Source organism: Vipera ursinii (genome assembly GCF_947247035.1).
Source record: "Vipera ursinii genome assembly, chromosome: 10".
Classification (NCBI taxonomy): domain Eukaryota; kingdom Metazoa; phylum Chordata; class Lepidosauria; order Squamata; family Viperidae; genus Vipera; species Vipera ursinii.
This window is the reverse complement of record NC_139520.1, coordinates 17,904,934-17,923,803: the sequence shown is the minus strand read 5'-3', so window position 1 is coordinate 17,923,803 and position 18,870 is coordinate 17,904,934. Positions and strand designations below refer to the sequence as shown.

The 18,870-nt window shown below is 43.0% G+C and overlaps 1 protein-coding gene across 1 annotated transcript; it reads left to right on the top strand.

The window, feature by feature from the left end:
• The first annotated feature begins 596 nt into the window (after positions 1-596).
• BRD7 (bromodomain containing 7) lies at positions 597-18,378 on the top strand. The gene is made up of 17 exons (XM_083370886.1): positions 597-703; positions 2,722-2,930; positions 3,918-4,047; positions 4,499-4,556; positions 5,275-5,419; positions 7,465-7,575; positions 8,408-8,589; positions 9,352-9,475; positions 9,712-9,787; positions 11,143-11,250; positions 11,724-11,856; positions 13,331-13,442; positions 14,517-14,573; positions 15,687-15,798; positions 15,883-16,026; positions 17,174-17,317; positions 18,188-18,378. Exons 1-17 carry the CDS (start codon positions 646-648, stop codon positions 18,250-18,252), a joined length of 1,968 nt encoding a protein of 655 aa, XP_083227012.1. The 5' UTR covers positions 597-645; the 3' UTR covers positions 18,253-18,378.
• The last annotated feature ends 492 nt before the right edge of the window (positions 18,379-18,870 follow it).

The following is an 18,870-nucleotide window of genomic DNA, read 5'->3' as shown; positions in this document are numbered from 1 at the left end:
GATAATCACATCATCAGTGTGAGAAAGGGAGCAGGCTTCAAGCACTGAGGATGTTACCTAGTTTGGGTCACGAAACGTCTGCGAGGAAACTACAAAGCCCAGAGGGCACCAAAGACCCCTCCAATTAAAGCTGGGATACGAGCAGGCGAGCAAGTTCCTTCTGCTGTAGAAAGCCAGAGCACCACCAGGGGGCAGCAGCGGGCGTGGCCAAGCCCACGAGACGCCGCAATGATTAGCGGGCAACACTAGAGGGCGCTGCCTCTTCCGCCGCTTGTTGCGGCTCGCCTCCCCCTCCCTTCCCGGGGGGGGGTGTTTCATAGAGCTAGAAATCCAGAGTGACACACATGGCTTCTTTGCTTTTGCCACACCTCTCCGCGGCGGCCATCCCCGCCGGCCCTGCACAAGCTCAGGGGGCGCCGAGAGGGCCTCGCCCGGCGTCTCCTTGCTTTCCCCCCGGCCCCTGGGGCAGCCGAGGCCGGTCGGGAGCGGGGCGCACGGAGGGCCGCCCAGGCGCGCCGCGAAGCGGGAACCCAGCAGCGCCACCTCGCGAGCGCCTCGCCGTTTTTCCTCCCGCCCTCCCGGCCCCGCCCCCTTGCCGCTCTCGCGAGAGCCGGGGGAGCGCGAGGCTGACGTCAGCGCCGCCCGATGCGGGCCATGGGCAAGAAGCACAAGCGGCACAAGGGGGAGAAATACCCGTATGAAGGTAACGGCGCTCCGGGGGGGGGGGAGAGAGCGGGGGCGCCTTCCTGGGGGGGAGGGGGAGGGAGGAGCAGGTGCCGCCCGGGAGGCTCGACCTGTCGGCGCGAGGATTCCCCGAATCCCCTGCTGGGAGGGACCTGCAGCTCCCAGAATCCCCTGCTGGGGGAGGAGTGCAGCTGCCAGTGTCCCCTGCCAGAAGGAACTACAGTTCCCAGAATCCCCAACTGGGGGGGGACTCTGCAACTTCCAGAATCCCCTGCCAGGAGGAACAGCAGCTCCCAGAATCCCCTGCCAGAAGGAGCTGCAGCTCCCAGAATCCCCAGTGAGAAGGAACTGCAGCTCCCAATATCCCCTGCCAGGAGGAACTGCAGCTTCCAGTATCCCCTGTCAGAAGGAACTGCAGCTCCCAATATCCCCTGTGAGAAGGAACTGCAGCTCCCAGAATCCCCTGCCAGAAGGAACTGCAGCTCCCAGAATCCCCAGTGAGAAGGAACTGCAGCTCCCAATATCCCCTGTGAGAAGGAACTGCAGCTCCCAGAATCCCCTGCCAGAAGGAACTGCAGCTCCCAATATCCCCTGTGAGAAGGAACTGCAGCTCCCAGAATCCCCTGCCAGAAGGAACTGCAGCTCCCAGAATCCCCAGTGAGAAGGAACTGCAGCTCCCAGAATCCCCTGCCAGAAGGAACTGCAGCTCCCAATATCCCCTGTGAGAAGGAACTGCAGCTCCCAGAATCCCCTGCCAGAAGGAACTGCAGCTCCCAATATCCCCTGCCAGGAGGAACTGCAGCTTCCAGTATCCCCTGTCAGAAGGAACTGCAGTTTCCAATATCCCCTGTGAGAAGGAACTGCAGCTCCCAGAATCCCCTGCCAGAAGGAACTGCAGCTCCCAGAATCCCCTGCCAGAAGGAACTGCAGTTGTCGCATACGCACACACCAAAAAACCCCACAGTGTCATGCCATTGTATCTCCATGCATATCTATCCATGTCCTTGTTCACTTAGATCTGTGTCCCATCCGTATTATGTACAAATCTGCCCAGCTTTTCTCTTCATTGGCAGGGTTACCTGGAAAACTTTGAAGTGAAATTGAATTTTGGAGCAAATCCCAAACATTTCTAGCCTCTTTGTGAAAGTAATTTATTTGTGGCTTTGTGTACTGAATTGTTCATTTTTCTCAAGCAGTCTGGAAGAGAGGCACATAAATATTTGGAGCACACCTCTGAACTCAGGAGGGAATATCACACTAAGCCAATGTGGTTTAGAGCAATGTGAACATTTGCCTCTGTGTATAGAATGAGGATAACTTTGGCTAGTGGTATTGTGAATGGTTAAGCACTGCTGCTTGAGCATTCAGATCGTATAATTAAAATCTGTGTCAAGCTCAGTGGATCAATGTATACTCTGGTATGACTGGCTGAGGTACTGCTAATTTCCAGTAGTAATTTGAAACATTGAACGCAGATCTGAGATCTGTCTTAATGAGGTCTTAATCTGTTAATAGTTCCATCTTTAAGTATCGTGACTACAGACAGTCTTTGACTTACAACCACAGCTGAGCCCAACATTTCTGTCGTTAAGCGGGACATTTGTTAAGTGAGCTTTGTTGTGTTTTACCACCTTTCTTGACATGGTTCTTGAGTGAATCCCTGCAGTTGTTAAGTTAGGAACACGGTTCTTAAGTAAATCTGGCTTCCCCATTGACTTTGCTTGTACGAAGGTCGCAAAAAGGGATCACATGACCCCAGCACACTTCACAAATATGAGTCAGTTGCCCAGCATTGAATTTTGATCACATGACTACTGGGATGCTGCAACAGCTGTAAGTACCGGTATGAAAAAAGGTCATAAGTCACTTATTTCCAGTGTCGTCATAACTCCGAACCATCACTAAATGAATGGTTGTAAGTCGAGAACGACCTGTAATGTTCATCATTTTTTAATTCACAATTGAATTGATGTAAGTGTTACGTTGCCAACATTTAGAAAGTTAAAATGGGAGTTCTCCTTTATCTGTTTCCTCAAGAATATGTAGAGAAACCCTTAAAACTTGTCTTGAAAGTGGGAGGAAACGAAATCGCAGAGCTATCTACTCAGAGCGCGGTGCACGATTCGTCGCTGTATGAAGACAAAAGTGAACATGAAAAACACAAAGACAAGAAAAGAAAGAAAAGGAAAAAAATGGAAAAACAAGTCCCCGGTGAAGAAAAGGAAAAAAGAAAGAGAAAAGTAAAGGTAATGATTAGAATGGTTACTTGGTTTACTTTAAGAGCCGTGGTGGTAGCAGGGATTAGAATGCGGTATTGCAGGCTAATTCTGCCCACTGCCAGCAGTTCGATCCTCACTGACTCAAGATTGACTCAGAATTTCCATCCTTGCAAGGTCGGTAAAATGAGGACCCAGATTGTTGGGGACAATAGTCTGACCGCCTGTAAAGCACTATGAAGCAATATATAAATCTAAGTCAGGGGTCTTCAAACCTGGCCCTTTTATGACTTGTGGACTTCAACTCCCAGAATTCCTCAGCCAGGCATGCCTGGCTGAGGAATTCTGGGAGTTGAAATCCACAAGCCATAAAAGGGCCAAGTTTGAAGACCCCTGATCTAAGTGCTATTGCTAAGTGCTATTAAAATGTTTTAAAAAATGTATATTTATGCCGGATTGTGTTTGAGATTATTAAGTGGGGCGTGAAAATAACCCAGAACGAGCTTGGAAAGACCAGAAAGTCTCCCTTTCAAATATTGGTTAATTTTAAAATGGGGGGAAAAATTAGATACGGTACTGTGGAAAGTTCTTTTATTTCATAGAAGACGCTTGTGGAGAATTTGTGACTCTTAGATACTGCTAGGCTGCGGCCCCCATCGGCTCTGGCCTTGTTGCTCCTGCTAGTTTGGGATTCAGTATCTGCAAACTCTCCATTTTCCAGATACCTGAGAACTTTTTATATAGGAAGCAGCACAAATGTATTTTAGTAGAAATAATTTCCGCAAGCAAGTTGCTCTAACCCGATACGACTCAGCGTCCTGTACTCCTGTGAGCAGAGATCCTTTTAATGTTAATCAATATCCTAATTAATGCAGCTAGGGTGAATTTATGTCAAATATTACAGATTAATATTGACTCGAGCTTTGCATAAAGAAAGCTGTGGTTAATATTTTGCAACCGGTTGCACTGATCTGTTTTACAAGCATTTTTTATTTATTTATTTATTTATTTCTTCAGGAAGATAAAAAGAAGCGAGACAGAGACGCTGTTGAGAGCGAAGGAGAAAGAGAGCTGAAATGCCAGTCTCCTTTAAGATTGGAAGTGCCGCTTGTGAAATCGCTAGCCAGCAGCTTAGCCAAGCAGGAAGGTAAAGAAAATGCTATTTTTCTTTCTTTAAGCGCTATGCAGTTTTTCTGCTTTTATAGTAAAAATAAAAATAAATCATTAATAAAATAATGGTACTAAGCCATAACTACTTACGCAAAAAACTGGTTAACGAGATCAATCCTAAATAAGCATTGCACCAACTGTATTTTGTTGTTTTCTCCAGGCTGTTTGTGTGTTGTTGTTTCCCCCCCCCCCCCCCCGCCTGAAACACATTGGCAAATTCCCCTAAGTGTTATTCCCCTGGAGAAAGAGCCAGATGAAACTCAGGATATGGTCACGCTGATAGGGAAACTTTGTTAAAATAATGAAGGGTAAACAGGCTTCTTAAATGTATCTCATTGTCTTTGTGATAGACCATTGTCACTGTTTAATATTTTGTTTCCATCAAAATACAGAGTTCTTTCTGTTTTGTTTCCTTTTTTTTATCCTAGAAGTGGAACAGACACCCCTTCAAGAAGCTTTAAACCAGCTTGTAAGACAACTGCAGAGGTGAGTTTTGTGTATGAACGCCGTTCCTTGTAGGAATTGGTAAAGAGGTTAATGCTTCAATAATATCAGTGGTCAAAGCTGAATCGCAATGGCATAATTACACACACCACTTATAACGCCTGCATTTAATATTTGCTTTCTCTCTTTAAAAAAAAAAGGTTATGGCACTGTTTGACTGGTAATTGTGCTGCATTTATAAATCGCTTACTCTGAAATAACCCAGCTGTTATAATCTTATGATTATAGATATGTGGCCTTTAGAATATTTTCCGTTTTGCAAAACAGATCACATTTAGAGGAGAGCAAAATGCTTTGCAACTGTGTGGTGGCCTTGCATCAGAAGCTCTTGATATCAAAATGCATCATTATATTTGAAGGAAAGGTATCAAAATCCTCTATAGTTTAGTTTAGAAATCTCAACCACATTTTAGTCATACAATCTCTGTATAAAAAGTGGGTATGGGGGGGAGAATGGGGACAGAGATATTTCTACATAAAAAACTTTTTTAAAAAAGGAGAAAGCAAAGAAAGAAAGAAAAAGAAAGAAAGAAAGAAAGAAAGAAAGAAAGAGTTGGCATAAGGCCAGATCTGCTTCTAGTTTCATCTTAGTTTTCTACTTTCTTTTAAGCTGGAGTCATGTCTTCTTTTTTAATAGTAACCTCTGTTCTTTGTTATAGAAATGAAACATGAAACGCTTGTTCTTTTCATTTCTTAACAGAAAGGATCCCAACGCTTTCTTTTCATTTCCTGTGACGGACTTCATCGCTCCGGGTTACTCCATGATCATTAAACACCCAATGGATTTTAGTACAATGAAAGAGAAGATAAAGAATAACGGTTACCAATCCATAGAAGAGCTAAAGGTGCTTATATTGTATATCCTAGCTGCAGAGAGAGGATTAAATGTCAACACTTGCCGGCTGTAGCCATTGTGATGATGGGCAGAGTTTGTCAAAACATGCCTTTCACTCGGAGAGTGAACTTCCATAGTTTATGAGCAAAGAATCGTTTTAAGAATTTCTCCTTTCCTTTGCTTGGCGAAAGGCTTTGTGGATTTGTTCAGTGGCGCTTTTAAAAGAATAATTTGCAAGAGGTTAGAATTGGAACAGATGATTGCAGGAAAAGAAAAAATTGAGAAGCCAAAGCATGGTTTTAAGGTAGTCCCCGACTTACAGCAGTTCGTTTGGAGATCGTTCAAAGTTACAGCGGCGCTGGAAAAAGTAACAGGACTGTTTTTTACGACGGCTGCAGCATCCCCGTGGTCGCGTGATCAAAATTCACATGATCCCCTTTTGCGACCGTCTGATAAACGAAGCCAATGGGGGAGCCGGGGGTCGCTTAAGTGTGGCTACTAACGGATCGCCTGCAGTGATTCACTTAACCACTAAGGCAAGAAAGGTTGTAGAATGGGTCAAAACTCACTTAGCAAATGTCTCGCTTAGCAACAGAAATTTGAGGGTCAGTTGTGATCATAAGCCGAGGACTACCTGTACTAGAGCTTGGGATAGTGTAAAACAAGGTGGCTGAGGTTTTATGTAGACTTAAGCAAAACTTTTTTGTATGTTTGACAGATTAATAGATAATAATTACATAATAATTGTAAAAGTGCATTGACTGTTCCCAGTCACTCTTCTGCAATATGGATAAAGCGGTTGAAATTTCAAACAGAAATTATTCCATCTGAATAATAGGAAGAGAAAAAATATTTGACTTTTGCCTTTTTCTTTAGAGGAGAAGAACGATTGGGAAACCTTTGCACATAATGAGCGCTAAGTGTCTTATTTTTTTTTCCCTTTCTCATTGCCATTACAGCTTTTTTTGAATAAATAATAGCTTTATTGGAACAATGGCAAACGCGTATGTGTTAAACTTTCCTCTTTCCTCTTTCTGAGCACCGCTGGTTAAAATTCTTGTCTCCGCGCCACCCTTCTATTTGTACACATTAAAGAGAAATGCAAGTCTGTTGTGGTGGTGCATTAATGCATCCAACCTGACAAAACAACTCTGTGATCTCTGGGGAGAAGTGTCTGTGACGAACGCCGCCTTTATCGGTGCATTAATACCAAAGTGTAAAAATCAGAGTTCTGTCACAAGCACTGCTGGCATCACACCGGCTCTGTCATCTCGGAAACTCAATCAGCTGCTCGCCCAACACTTTGCAAGCTGATGTCAAAAGAGAAAGGTCTTAAATCCCACCCAAAGGCTGGGCCTGTCAGTCAAGCTTGAAGGCATGGTGAAGGGAGCCAGCTGTACACATTTCCCACATTCTTTTGCCCGCAGTAAGGAGGAGTTGAAAAATAAAAGGATCGTGAGAGGTCTTTGCCTAAGAGCAAAGATCCGCCTGCTGCTACTTTTGTTTTGCTCTCTGCCCTCAGTTTGCTCCAAGTAGCAGACTGTGTCCGACTTGGAACGTGAGAATGAAGGAGAAATTCCAAGGAGTTGCAACTGTCCGGCGGATTTAGTAGCTGCGTGATAATGTTGGGACAATCGAGCCCGCAATTTCTGTGGCTAAGCGGGACCGTTAAGTGAGTGTTGCCCCCATTTTATGACTTATTTGCCACGGTTGTTAAATGAATCTGCGGTTGTTAAGTGAGTAACCTGGTTGTTAAGGGCTTCCCCTTCTTGACGTTGCTTGTCAGAAGGTGGCAAAAGGGGATCGCGGGACCCCTGGGGACGCTGCAACGGTTGTAAGTGTGAAAAACAGTCACACGAAACTTTTTTTTTTTTTTAGTGCTGTTGTAACTTGGAACGGTCAGTAAATAAACGGTCGTAAGACTAGGCTGTCAGGAGATTTACTTTGTTTAATTTGTCTAAACAATGCTTTCTCTCTGTAAGCTTGACGTGAATTTTCTAGGTAATATTTCCAAAGTTGTGTGCCTGACGTGCCTTAATTTTTCTATTGATCCAGGACAATTTCAGACTGATGTGTAGCAATGCTATGGTCTATAATAAACCAGAGACTATTTATTACAAGGCTGCGAAAAAGCTCCTACATTCCGGAATGAAAATACTCAGTCAGGTAACCGATGGAGGGAAGAAGAAAGTTTGAGAAGCTTATTGCTATTTTTTTTTATTTTTTTTAATTCCATTTATATCCCGCCCTTCTCCGAAGACTCAGGGCGGCTTACAAACTTAGCAGTAGCCTTCATTCTATGTATATGCCTGCTTGTTAGGGCTTTCGCCCCCCCCCAAGCGGCATTATTACAAAGTCAGCTTAATTGCCCCCAACAATCTGGGTCCTCATTTTACCTACCTCGGAAGGATGGAAGGCTGAGTCAACCTTGAGCCTGGTGGGATGCGAACCTGCACTAATTGCAGGCAGCTGGTGTTACTTAAGGAGGCATCAGCCCACTGCTCCACCAAGGCACAGATTATTTATAACGTGAAGTGTTAAACTTGCTGGCATGCTATTTGAAATGCTGCCTTGGTCCTGGGCTATACAACTGCAGCTGATTTCATCTGCAAGGAACATCGCAGTCCTAAGCGCGCTTTCGAAAAGTTAGTCCTGCTGATACAGATCGGACGTTTGAGTAAATTCATTTGCATTGTGTTGCAAAACACGCTTTATACAGCAGTGTTTCTCAACCGTGGGGATTTTAAGAGGCGTGGACTTCCAACATCCTCTGGGAGTTGAAATCCACACATTTTAAAGTTATCGAAGTGGAGAAACACTGCTTCACAGTGTTTAATTCTTGGGATCATCTATTTGGAGGAAAGGAAACCATTATGGATTCTTCTAAAATGTCCCTTGTTGGATAATGTCCTTTTTAACGGCTGGAAAAATTAGGATTTTTTTTTTCAGCTGGTAGGAATAAAACGGCACATTCACATTGTGTATCTTGTTTTCTTAGGAACGGATTCAGAGTTTGAAACAAAGCATTGACTTCATGGCAGATCTTCAGAAAAGCAGGAAACAGGCAGACAAAACCGGCTCGCATTCCGGGGGAGAAGAGGAGGGCGGCCTGGGGAAAGATGGAGACTGCACAGACCCAGAACTCACAGCCTTTAAAAGTCCCAGCAAGGAGTTCAAAAAGTGATTATATTCTCCCAGAAGCTGACTTTATTTCCCCCCATTCAGTTCGAATCAGGAGCTGGTAACTGCAAGACTAAGAGGCACCTTAGCGTAGTGGTTAAGGTGCCAGGCTAGAAACCAGGAGAATAGGGAGTTCTAGTCCTGGTTTTTGGACACAAAACCAGCTGAATAACCTTGGCCAGTCTCTCTCTCTCAGCCCCAGGAAGAAGGCATTATTGTTTTAAAAAAAAACTCAACCCCTTTTTCTAGTTAGCTTAGCAAATCCAGATGTAATGACCAGTTCATGTAATGAAGCCAATTCCAGCTCGCTGACTAAATGTCAGTTTTACAATCTTAACTGATGGAAGAGGAGCAGGGTGGCTTGCCTGGTTAGGAAACGGGTTCGATAAGCAGCAGGCTCGCGTTTGAGACCCGAGTGCTGCCGTGGGATGGAGTGAGCACCTGTCCTTTGCTCCAGCTCCTGCTGGGAACATGAAAGGAGCCCCTAAGTGGGCAGAAGCGATATCACCAACCAATCCTTTCAACCCGGAAGCACCTCGGTGCCTCAGACGTGAGTGCAAAAATAAATAAAAAAATAAGATAACTTGACAGTTACTAGTTGCTGTTGCCAGTGATTGGCATTTACCATTTCTAATATTCAAAGTCCAAAGGATTCTGCATTTTTCTTATCACACCGATTTTAAAAAAACGTTTATGTACTCTAAGGGAACAAAACGATGCAGGTTTATGGGTGTTTTAATGCCTTTTTTTTCCCCCACCCAGAAAAGAAAAAGATCTACTGGAAGAAAAAATTAGGAACAGTAATTTAGAGAAGGAACAAGAACTCATTGAACGTATCATTAAAGATTCAGGGGGGAAGTTGACCAAACGTTCTGCAAACACCCAGGTAAGCGGACAAGAGTTACCAAAGTTTAAAAAAAACTTAAGTTTCCAGTATAAGCCTTTGAGACTCAGCCTAACGCTTTCAATTCCCCAAATCTCCATGAATTGAAACAGTCAGCAAAACAGTTACTTACGTTTTGGTTTTTTTTAATCAGTTTAAAAAAAAAAGGCTCCTCCTTGTACTAGCATTTTAATCTCTGTGCAGGCGACCCACTTTAATAGCTTGATCTTTTTTTCCAGTGTGAGTTTGAGAGAAGAAAACCTGATGGCACAACCACTCTGGGACTTCTTACTCCAGCCGAAAATCTAGCAGGAGGTAACGCTTGTTAGAGGGATTTTAATATTCCTTCTTGGGGGTGTTTACAAAGGATGGGATTATTCATTTAGAAACTGTTGCCGAGGACTCTTCCTACTGGGGGTCTTAGAAAGCCCAAGGAACAGATGATCCCAGCTTTGATATTAAATATACCTCAATCGGTTTGTCTTTCAAATGAGCAACATTTGATTGGAGAAACAGCCAGCTGAGCTATGGGAGATGATTTTTTTTCGTTTTGCTGAAATGTACGTTTGGACGTGCTTCCCATTCCAAAGGCCAACTTTTCAATTTAATGAAATGGGGAACTCTTAACCGCTTCTATTACTTCATTTGAATGTGTTATAACACCCTTTTAGCAGGTTTTTTTTTTCCTCTTTAATCTAATACAGGTCACGGAATTTGTTTCTCTCCGGAAAAAAAATAAACCCTCTTATTATACAAAATTAAACTCCCGTTCCTTCGTTCTAAACTTCACGGTAATTCTGTGCTTATCTCTGTGTTTCCCTAAATCTACAGTCTTTCTTACTGCAACAGGTTTAGAGCCATTTCTATCTTATATCATCTTTCGTTGCTGTCTGTTTTCCCCCCCCTCCTGCTTCGTTGCCGTCTTCCTCTCTTTGAGTCCTTTTTTTTTGTCACAGTCAACGCTTGATTTTTATTCCGTATGAGATCTGAAATTGGGATAAGCAATACCACGAAGATGAGGGTGAGAGGCTCTTTTAACCCTCACTCCCAGGCAGCATCAAAACTCTGAACCCCGGAAAGGCAAAAAAAAAAAGGGGGGGCTGCTGACTTGTCATTGTGAATGCTTTCTTTGACATGCACTTTAAGTCAGGGGCAAAAGTAAGGAATTATTTTTCCATAATTTATTGTCGCAGGAAACCGTGAGAAAACATCTTAAGACGTTCTGCACACTGAGCATTATAGTACGAAGGGATTTATTTCTGCTTTGTGTAAATAATCTAAAATTGCCTCTCGGATCCTTAAAAAAAAAAGGTAAAGGCTCCCCCGCACATGCGTGCTAGTCGTTTCCGACTCTAGGGGCCGGTGCTCATCTCCGTTTCAAAGCCGAAGAGCCAGCGCTTGTCCGAGGACGTCTCCGTGGTCATGTGGCCGGCATGACTAGACGCCAAAGGCGCACGGAACGCTGTTACCTTCCCACCGTAGCGGTCCCTATTTTTCTACTTGCATTTTTACGGGCTTTCGAACTGCTAGGTTGGCAGAAGCTGGGACGAGTAACAGGCGCTCACTCTGTTACGCGGCACTCGGGATTCGACCCGCCAAACTGCCGACCTTCTGATCGACAAGCTCAGCGTCCTAACCCACTGAGCCCCTGTTTTTCTTTGGGATTTTAGAAATGGGTCCCAGCTCTGTGAAATTGGGAGCAGCAGCTGGAAGACTTCAGTCCGGGGTCAATACTTTACAAGGCTTTAAGGAAGACAAAAGGAACAAAGTAACCCCAGGTAACGTCTCTCTCTCTATATATATATTAAAGCCATCCAATTTCCTGTAAAAAATGAATCCGAGCAATAGCCAAGTTCAATAAACCAAGCTCCAGTCCTTTCAGGAAAAAAAAAATTGAAAGTGTCTCTTTTTCCTCACTGGATTTTTTGCATTTGTCAGTGAGATCTTTGCTTCTCTCTGAGCTTGGTTGTTTTCTTGCAGACACAAAAGTGTGCTGCCTCTTTTACACTAAAAGCGCCATCAGAGCAGTAGTAGAACCGGCATTAGAGGCCAAAACAGTGTTCTTTAAGGTGGCCAGATTTTAAACAAAATACACCCTCAACATTCCTCCTTTAATTTGCAAGATTGGATTCCCTCTTCCAATGGCTAATGTTGCTTTTGAAGAAACATTCTATTAATAAAAACTCTCTAGGTCGTTATCACACCCTTATATGCGAGATACCTAATTCCTGCTCTCTTCATTTCCAATTAGTGATGTATTTGAACTACGGGCCTTTTAGCTCGTATGCTCCAGCGTACGACTCCACGTTTGCAAACATCAGCAAGGACGATTCAGATTTAATCTACTCTACTTATGGAGAAGATTCTAATCCAGGAATTTCCAAGTAAGTCTTCCAGCAAGCGAGATTTCCCTTTGATCTTAGACTTTGTATGCTAGAACGAAAGCTTTTTTTTTAAAGACACTTTCCCATCAAATGCTCTCGTTTTCCCTTTTTCTAAGAAAAGAAGAGGGACTGGACACTTGACACCAAAAAATGAGAGCATCTTACTCCCTCGCTGGTTTTCTACCAAAACCGAACCTTTGTTATTTGTTTTTCTGAAATACTATATAGTGCATTTTAAAGCTGTGCCACAAGAAAATCTTTAAAACAACCCAGCTTGCTGTTACAGTACAAAACATAAAAACAAAACTCTGAAGGAGGGAAAATAGTTAGGTGTTTGTTGTTTGAATTTAATTCGTAAAAGGGGAAAACGTAATTATTGTGTCTGCAGAAAAGTCTTTCATTGTTAGTTGTTTGCAGTTCTTGTCCCTGTGGGTGAAATATAGCAATAGCACTTAGACTTAGATACCGCTTCACACTGCTTTACAGCCCTCTCTAAGCGGTTTACAGAGTCAGCCTATTGCCCCCAACAGTCTGGGTCCTCATTTTACCGACCTCGGAAGGATGGAAGGCTGAATCATCCTGGAGCCGGTCAGGATCAAACTCCTGGCAATGAGTTAACCTGCAGTATTACATTGTAATCACTGCACCACCATGTGGTGCATTTATAGCAGAAATTATGGTAGTCCGTAGAGGAGTATGAATATAAAACACTTTGCACCAGTTGTACATATTTTTCTGCCCATCGTGTTAATTTGTGCTCAGATTTACTAGGCCAAAATGCATGAATTAATTTCTGCAAGCATCTCAAAAATGCCTTTTAATGTACCATCTAACTATAAAGTTACTTCGTTCTGATGCTTCATAAGCACTTTCTTTGAAGGTCATAGTTGCTTCGTGTAACTCATCTATAGGTTTCTCATTTAATAGCAATAGCACTCAGACTTATATACCGCTTCACGCTGCTTTACAGCCCTCTGTGAGTGGTTTACCGAGTCAGCCTCTTTCCCCCAACAATCCGGGTCCTCATTTTACCGACCTCGGAAGGAAGGAAGGCTGAGTCAACCTTGAGCCAGTCAGGATCAAACTCCTGGCAGTGGACAGTGAGTTAGTGTGCAATACTGTATTTTAAGCACTGCGCCACCACGGTGCATGATTTAATATCAGCATAAGGACAAATAATGAGCGTCCTCTGGGCACTCAAATCTGTTCTTTGAGTTTTTAATCTTCCTTGGCTGTGTTTTTTGTTTAGCATTAACAGGATACACCGATAAGATCTCTGCTAAATAAACCTGGTTGTTTTTAATCACCTGAACAATGACCTGGTAGTTGGTTCAGTGAAAAGAGAGATATCCAAGTGTAGGGTTTGTTAATTGCTACCTTGTAAGCCGGATATTAATTTAACTAGGTTAGGTGAAATGGCAAGCCTGCGGGAAATCATTGTTTGTTGAAAAATAATTGCGTTCCTTGCATTTAGCATCGGCGAGTTTTTGGCGAAGTCCCACGATTACCCTGGTCTCATGGCTGACAGCTTGTTGGATGTCTTGACGCAAGGCGAGCATTCCCGCACTCTCAGAGAACTCGAGACGGTGAGAACATTCACATGTTAATGCGTGTAAGCTGGCAGCTTCAACGTGGCAGCGTTAAGGAGGCCAGTGCCCAGCGGGAAGACGAAATCTTTTTGGGCTTATCATTTCTTTGGTTAACAAATGTAGAACTAGCCTATTAATATTTAACTAAATGCTGGGGAAGAAGAACTCGGTCTTCTCTCCGTGTAGGAGAAACCAAGGTGACTCTTCTTTGCTCTTGCACGGAGGAAGGGTTGCTACTGCGGCAGCAGGAAAAAAATCCCAGGATTAAAGGCAGCATTTAGGTTGCTAAGTGAGAAATTTGTTAAAAGGAGTTTTGCCCCATTGTACGACCTTTCTCGCCATGGCTGCGAAGTGAATCCCTGCAGGTGTTAAGTTAGTAACCAAGGTGGTTAAACGTGGTTTTGGCTTCCCTATTGATTTTGCTTGTCAGAAGGTCACAGAAAAGGATCCCAAGACTCTTGAGAGAACGTGACTGTCATAAGTATGAGTCAGTTGCCAAGCGTCCGAATTTTGATCACCTGACCATCGGGATGCTGCAAAGATGGTAGCTGTGAAAAACGGTCCTAAGTCAGTGCCGTTGTAACTTTGAACGGTCTCTAAATGAACTGTTGTAAGTCGAGAACTACTAGTATGTAGGAGAAAAAGTTCCTGCTTAAGAATAAAGTAAGGCCCGTATCAAAAGTGTTTGGCAACATAATTCTAAAAAACAGTACTAGATGTAAGCAAGATGTAATTGGTCAAAAACACATTTTACCTTTATTTTAAAAGACTATGGCTTGATACATCTTAACTATTAGCTATAAGGGGTAGATACCTATTGATGTTTTAGATTGATCACCTGGGCAAATAACTGTATTAATATAGTAAGAGGAGTGGATGTTATATTCCGGGGTTGTTTTTTTTTATTGCATTTATTTGCTTCGCTGTTTTTGTTTTGTATCTTTTTAAAATGTTGCTGGTTATTGACCGAATAAATATTACTGACGACTAAGTATTTATTGGGTTGCACCCAGAGTATAATTTTTTTATTTTGCTCTCTCATTGCTTTATCTGGTTCTTTTGTAATTGCAGAGCAGAGAGGAAACAGAACGCTTACACGAAAAGACAGATACAACGAAAGACATAGAGGTGACATGGTTGTAAATTTGGACATTCTAGAACTGGTGGGGTTTTTAATCAGGGGGTTCCTCACATGCCCACACACAGTTCTCCGCTTTCTCCATCCCCCGGGTCATAGTTGTCCCGAAGGTGCTTTTCCAAAAGGCAACTGGACTTCCTTGGTGTGTTTTTTTTTCCTTTGAAAATGTTTCACTTCTCATGCAAGAAGCTTCTGCAGAACTGACATCCAGTTGCCTTTTGGAAAAAGCAAGATGCTTTTTCCAAAAGGCAACTGGATGTCAGTTCTGCAGAAGCTTCTTGCATGAGAAGTGAAACACACACACACACATACATACATACATACAGTGGCTCATAAATACCATGACCTTACACACAGCACTTAATTATAAAGGACAGTCTTTTATTTTAGAAATCTCCTTTAGATTTATTTATTTTTCAAAAACCTATTCTGGTCCTTTATTTTGATCATTTAACTTAACATTAACTTAATATACCCACGGTCATTTAACTCAACATGCGCAATGAGCGCCTGTTACTCGTCCCAGCTTCTGCCAACCTAGCAGTTCGAAAGCACGTAAAAAGGCAAGTAGAAAAATAGGGACCGCTACGGTGGGAAGGTAACAGCGTTCCGTGCGCCTTTGGCGTCTAGTCATGCCGGCCACATGACCACGGAGACGTCCTCGGACAAGCGCTGGCTCTTCGGCTTTGAAACGGAGATGAGCACCGGCCCCTAGAGTTGGAAACAACTAGCATGCATGTGCGGAGGAACCTTTACCTTTTACCAATGTTGCCACTTTATTCCCCAGTCTATCACATTCATGTACACTTTAATTTTAGATACTTGCATTAGTTTGTGCATTTTTGTAAAGTTCTCTTGGGCTTGATCTTGAATTTCACTTTGTAAAGCACAGTTGTAAACATAAACAGGTTTTTTTTTTTAAAAAAATATCATTATGATCCTCCATATTTGCTCCTTTTTTCAGGTTTGCCCTTCATTTTTCCCCCAAGAAAATATATTCGCTGTAGACATATATTATGCATGATAATGGGCGAAGCATGATGTACGGTATATGTTTATATATTTCCTGGATTTTAAGACCATATCTTTGTTTGCATTTCTAGATAGTAGAAACAGATCCAGCCAAGGTTGATTCTGGACTTAGTAAAGAAAGGCTTACAGCACTGAAAGCGGTAACTAATTTTGGGGTACCTGCTGAGGAATTTGATTCTGAAGGTGAGTCCACGTGACTTTGCCCGGTTTTGTGGCAAAATCTCACACAGTTTATGGTGCCTCACAGCTTCATCTTTGATTTCCCAGAAGCTGAAATATTTCAGAGAAAGCTTGATGAAACCACAAAATTAATTTGTGACCTTCAGGATGCCCAAAATGAACGGCTGAGTACAAAACCACCACCTAATATGATTTGTCTCCTGGGCCCATCTCACAAGGAAATGCATTTGGGTAAGAATAAGAATGCGTATCTATTTATATCTTGCCTTTATTATTTTTACAAATAAATCAAGGCGGCAAACATATTCAGTACACCTTCCTCCTCCTGTTTTCCTCACTTCAACAACAACCCTGTGAAGTGGGTTGGGCTGAGAGAGAATGACTGGCCCAAATTCTCCCAGCTGACTTTCACAGCTAAGGCAGGACTAGAACTCACCATCTCCTAGTGATTGGCCAAAGTTACCCAGCTGGCTTTCATGGCTTAGGCAGGACTTGAACTCACAGCCTCCCAGTTTCTAGCCTGGCACCTTGGACCATAGGCCATATTGGCTCTCTTCTGTTCTTAGCATATATTATAAACTTCAAAACGCTGCTTGTCGTTAATGCCACTCACATGTCAGGCGACTCTGAAAATTGTCTTACAGTTTTTGTGAATGTTGAGTTCCACAACAAGAACACCCCCTTGATGTTGTACTACTTAAATCATCAGACCACAATTTGGATATGTTTGTTCCACCAGCGAAATGCCCCTTTGCAGGATGGTTTTCCATTGGGAAACCATTATGAGAGAAACAGACAAGTGTAACAATAACAGGGATGAAAATGGATAAAAGTTAAGTCTTCTGTAGAGCAAGTGGAAACAAAAGGGAATAGCTTGGGTTTGTTCCCACTGAGACTTTCTTTAAGGAATCGCCAACCTTTGAACGTGCATCAAGGAGGAAAGCACATTTTGCCTTCGCTTTTATTGTTAAATTATTTAACAAGAGCCGTGGTGGCGCAGTGGTTAGAATGCAGTATTGCAGGCTAATTTTGTTGAGACTGCTGACAGCAATTCGGCAGTTCGATCCGGACTGGCTCATGGTTGACTCAGCTTTCCATCCTTCCGAGGTGGGTAAAAAGAAAACTCAAGATTATTGGGGGGGCAAATATGCTGACTCTGTAAACTGTTTAGAGAGGGCTGTAAAGCACTGGGAAGCGGTATATAAGTCTAGGTGCTAGTGCTATTGCCTTATAATATATTACTACCCTCTCCCTATAATATATTACTACCCTCTATATTCTGAATGAAGGCCACTTTGATGAAAAAATTGCTTTTGTTGTTGAAGATAAACATTTTATGTAAAACGTTGCATCAGTTTATTTCTCTGCTTTTTTTCAGCGGAAAAGGTGACCAATAATCTGAAAGAGCTGGCACAACAGGTAGCTCCAGGTGACATTGTCAGCACCTATGGAATCCGTAAAGCAATGGGGATTTCGCTCCCAACTTCAGAAAAAACGGGCAGCTTTGTGGATTTCACAGAGGGTGAGTATAATCACGGCATCAGCAACCACCGGCTGTTATTAAACAGCTTTGCTGTGGGAACCATATCTTCTAAAGTAGCACGTGGAGTTTAGAGACCCATCACAAGATTCACTGACGATTCACACCTGACCCATCGTAAGACCCTCACCCACCCACACCTGAAGCCCTTATAAACAGAAGGACACCGACACTGACATGTCCTAAATTCCGCTGAAGATATTATCTAGCCTGGTAATGAAATGTTTGGAAACCAACCCACAAACCCGGAGAATTAAACTCCCACTCTCATCCTACAACTGAGCTACAGATATTCGCCACTCTTGCAAACTTGAGAATCCGTCCTAGTTTTAGAATATATGTCTTTATTTCAATGGGGGGGGGGCCGTCGGGCTAGAATGAAATTCCGAAGGCTGAGTCTGGTGGCTTGGCTTTTTTTTAGCAATTCCGAAAGTAAGAAATGCATCCTAAAGATCTGGACCCTGAAACCCTCTGCCCATTTGCTGCAAATCTCACTGAACTCAGGACTTCCTTTTAAATAGAAAGTTAGACATATGCAGAAGTAACAATATCCATCAAGAGCGTTAAGACTCCTGGGGGGATTCTGCGCACGTAGCTGACCAATTTTAGCCACGGTGCAGAAATGGTTCTTCCCCACTGTACCTCTTTCTGGGATGTCTGAGACCTCCTAGTCTGTCCAAATTAAGCATTAACCCTGCCCAATCTTGCTCCATTTCTGAATGCAGACAAGGTTACAGACTAAGCAGGGTTGAGCTGCCCGTACTTAGGATGGGCTAACAATAAGTTGACCAGCTTCGCAAACCAAGCAAGTAATATCACCAGTGGCTTTTCGGATATTTTTTTTCCCCCCAGAGATACAAGACTCTCCCAAGCCTGTCATTCTCATTGAAAATGAATGTGAACCGGTTGCTGTATGAAGCCTCCTTATTAGACATTCCCTCTTCGGTGGCAGAGGGGTAAAACTGGCCCTGTTGCGTGCACAAGCTGTTTGTATACTTTTATCTGTTAAATATTTGAATTCCTAATAAAACTATTAAAACCAAGCTGGTCCTATTCTAATTGCAGGTCTAAAAGATAATAATGCTTTAAATAAAATAGAGGCATTGGATTATGGCTTGTGGGAGCCAAGAAGGCGATAGTGTTTTGAAAGGTTTCTTAACATGATCCATAATGCTTTTGTGAGGGTATGAATAAGGACACCAACAGCTAAAGATGATTTTCACATAAATCTTCTTAGGTTATCCAAACCTTGCCAGGCTGTGTAAGGCTGAAAAAGGAACTGGGAAGTATGTATTCCAACAGACCTCAACATGCATGTCATCAGAGGCCAGGATTTCACATCCTTTTACATATAATGCCTTGGTAATATGTGACAAATATATCCAACACACCTTTCTCCAGTTTGAACCCAACAATAATCTGGAGAGGTGAATTGGGCTCAGAGCGACTGGCCCAAAATCACTCAGCTGGCTTCCATGGCTAAGGTGGGACTAGAACTCACTGTCTCCTGGTGATTGGTCCAAAGCCACTCAGCT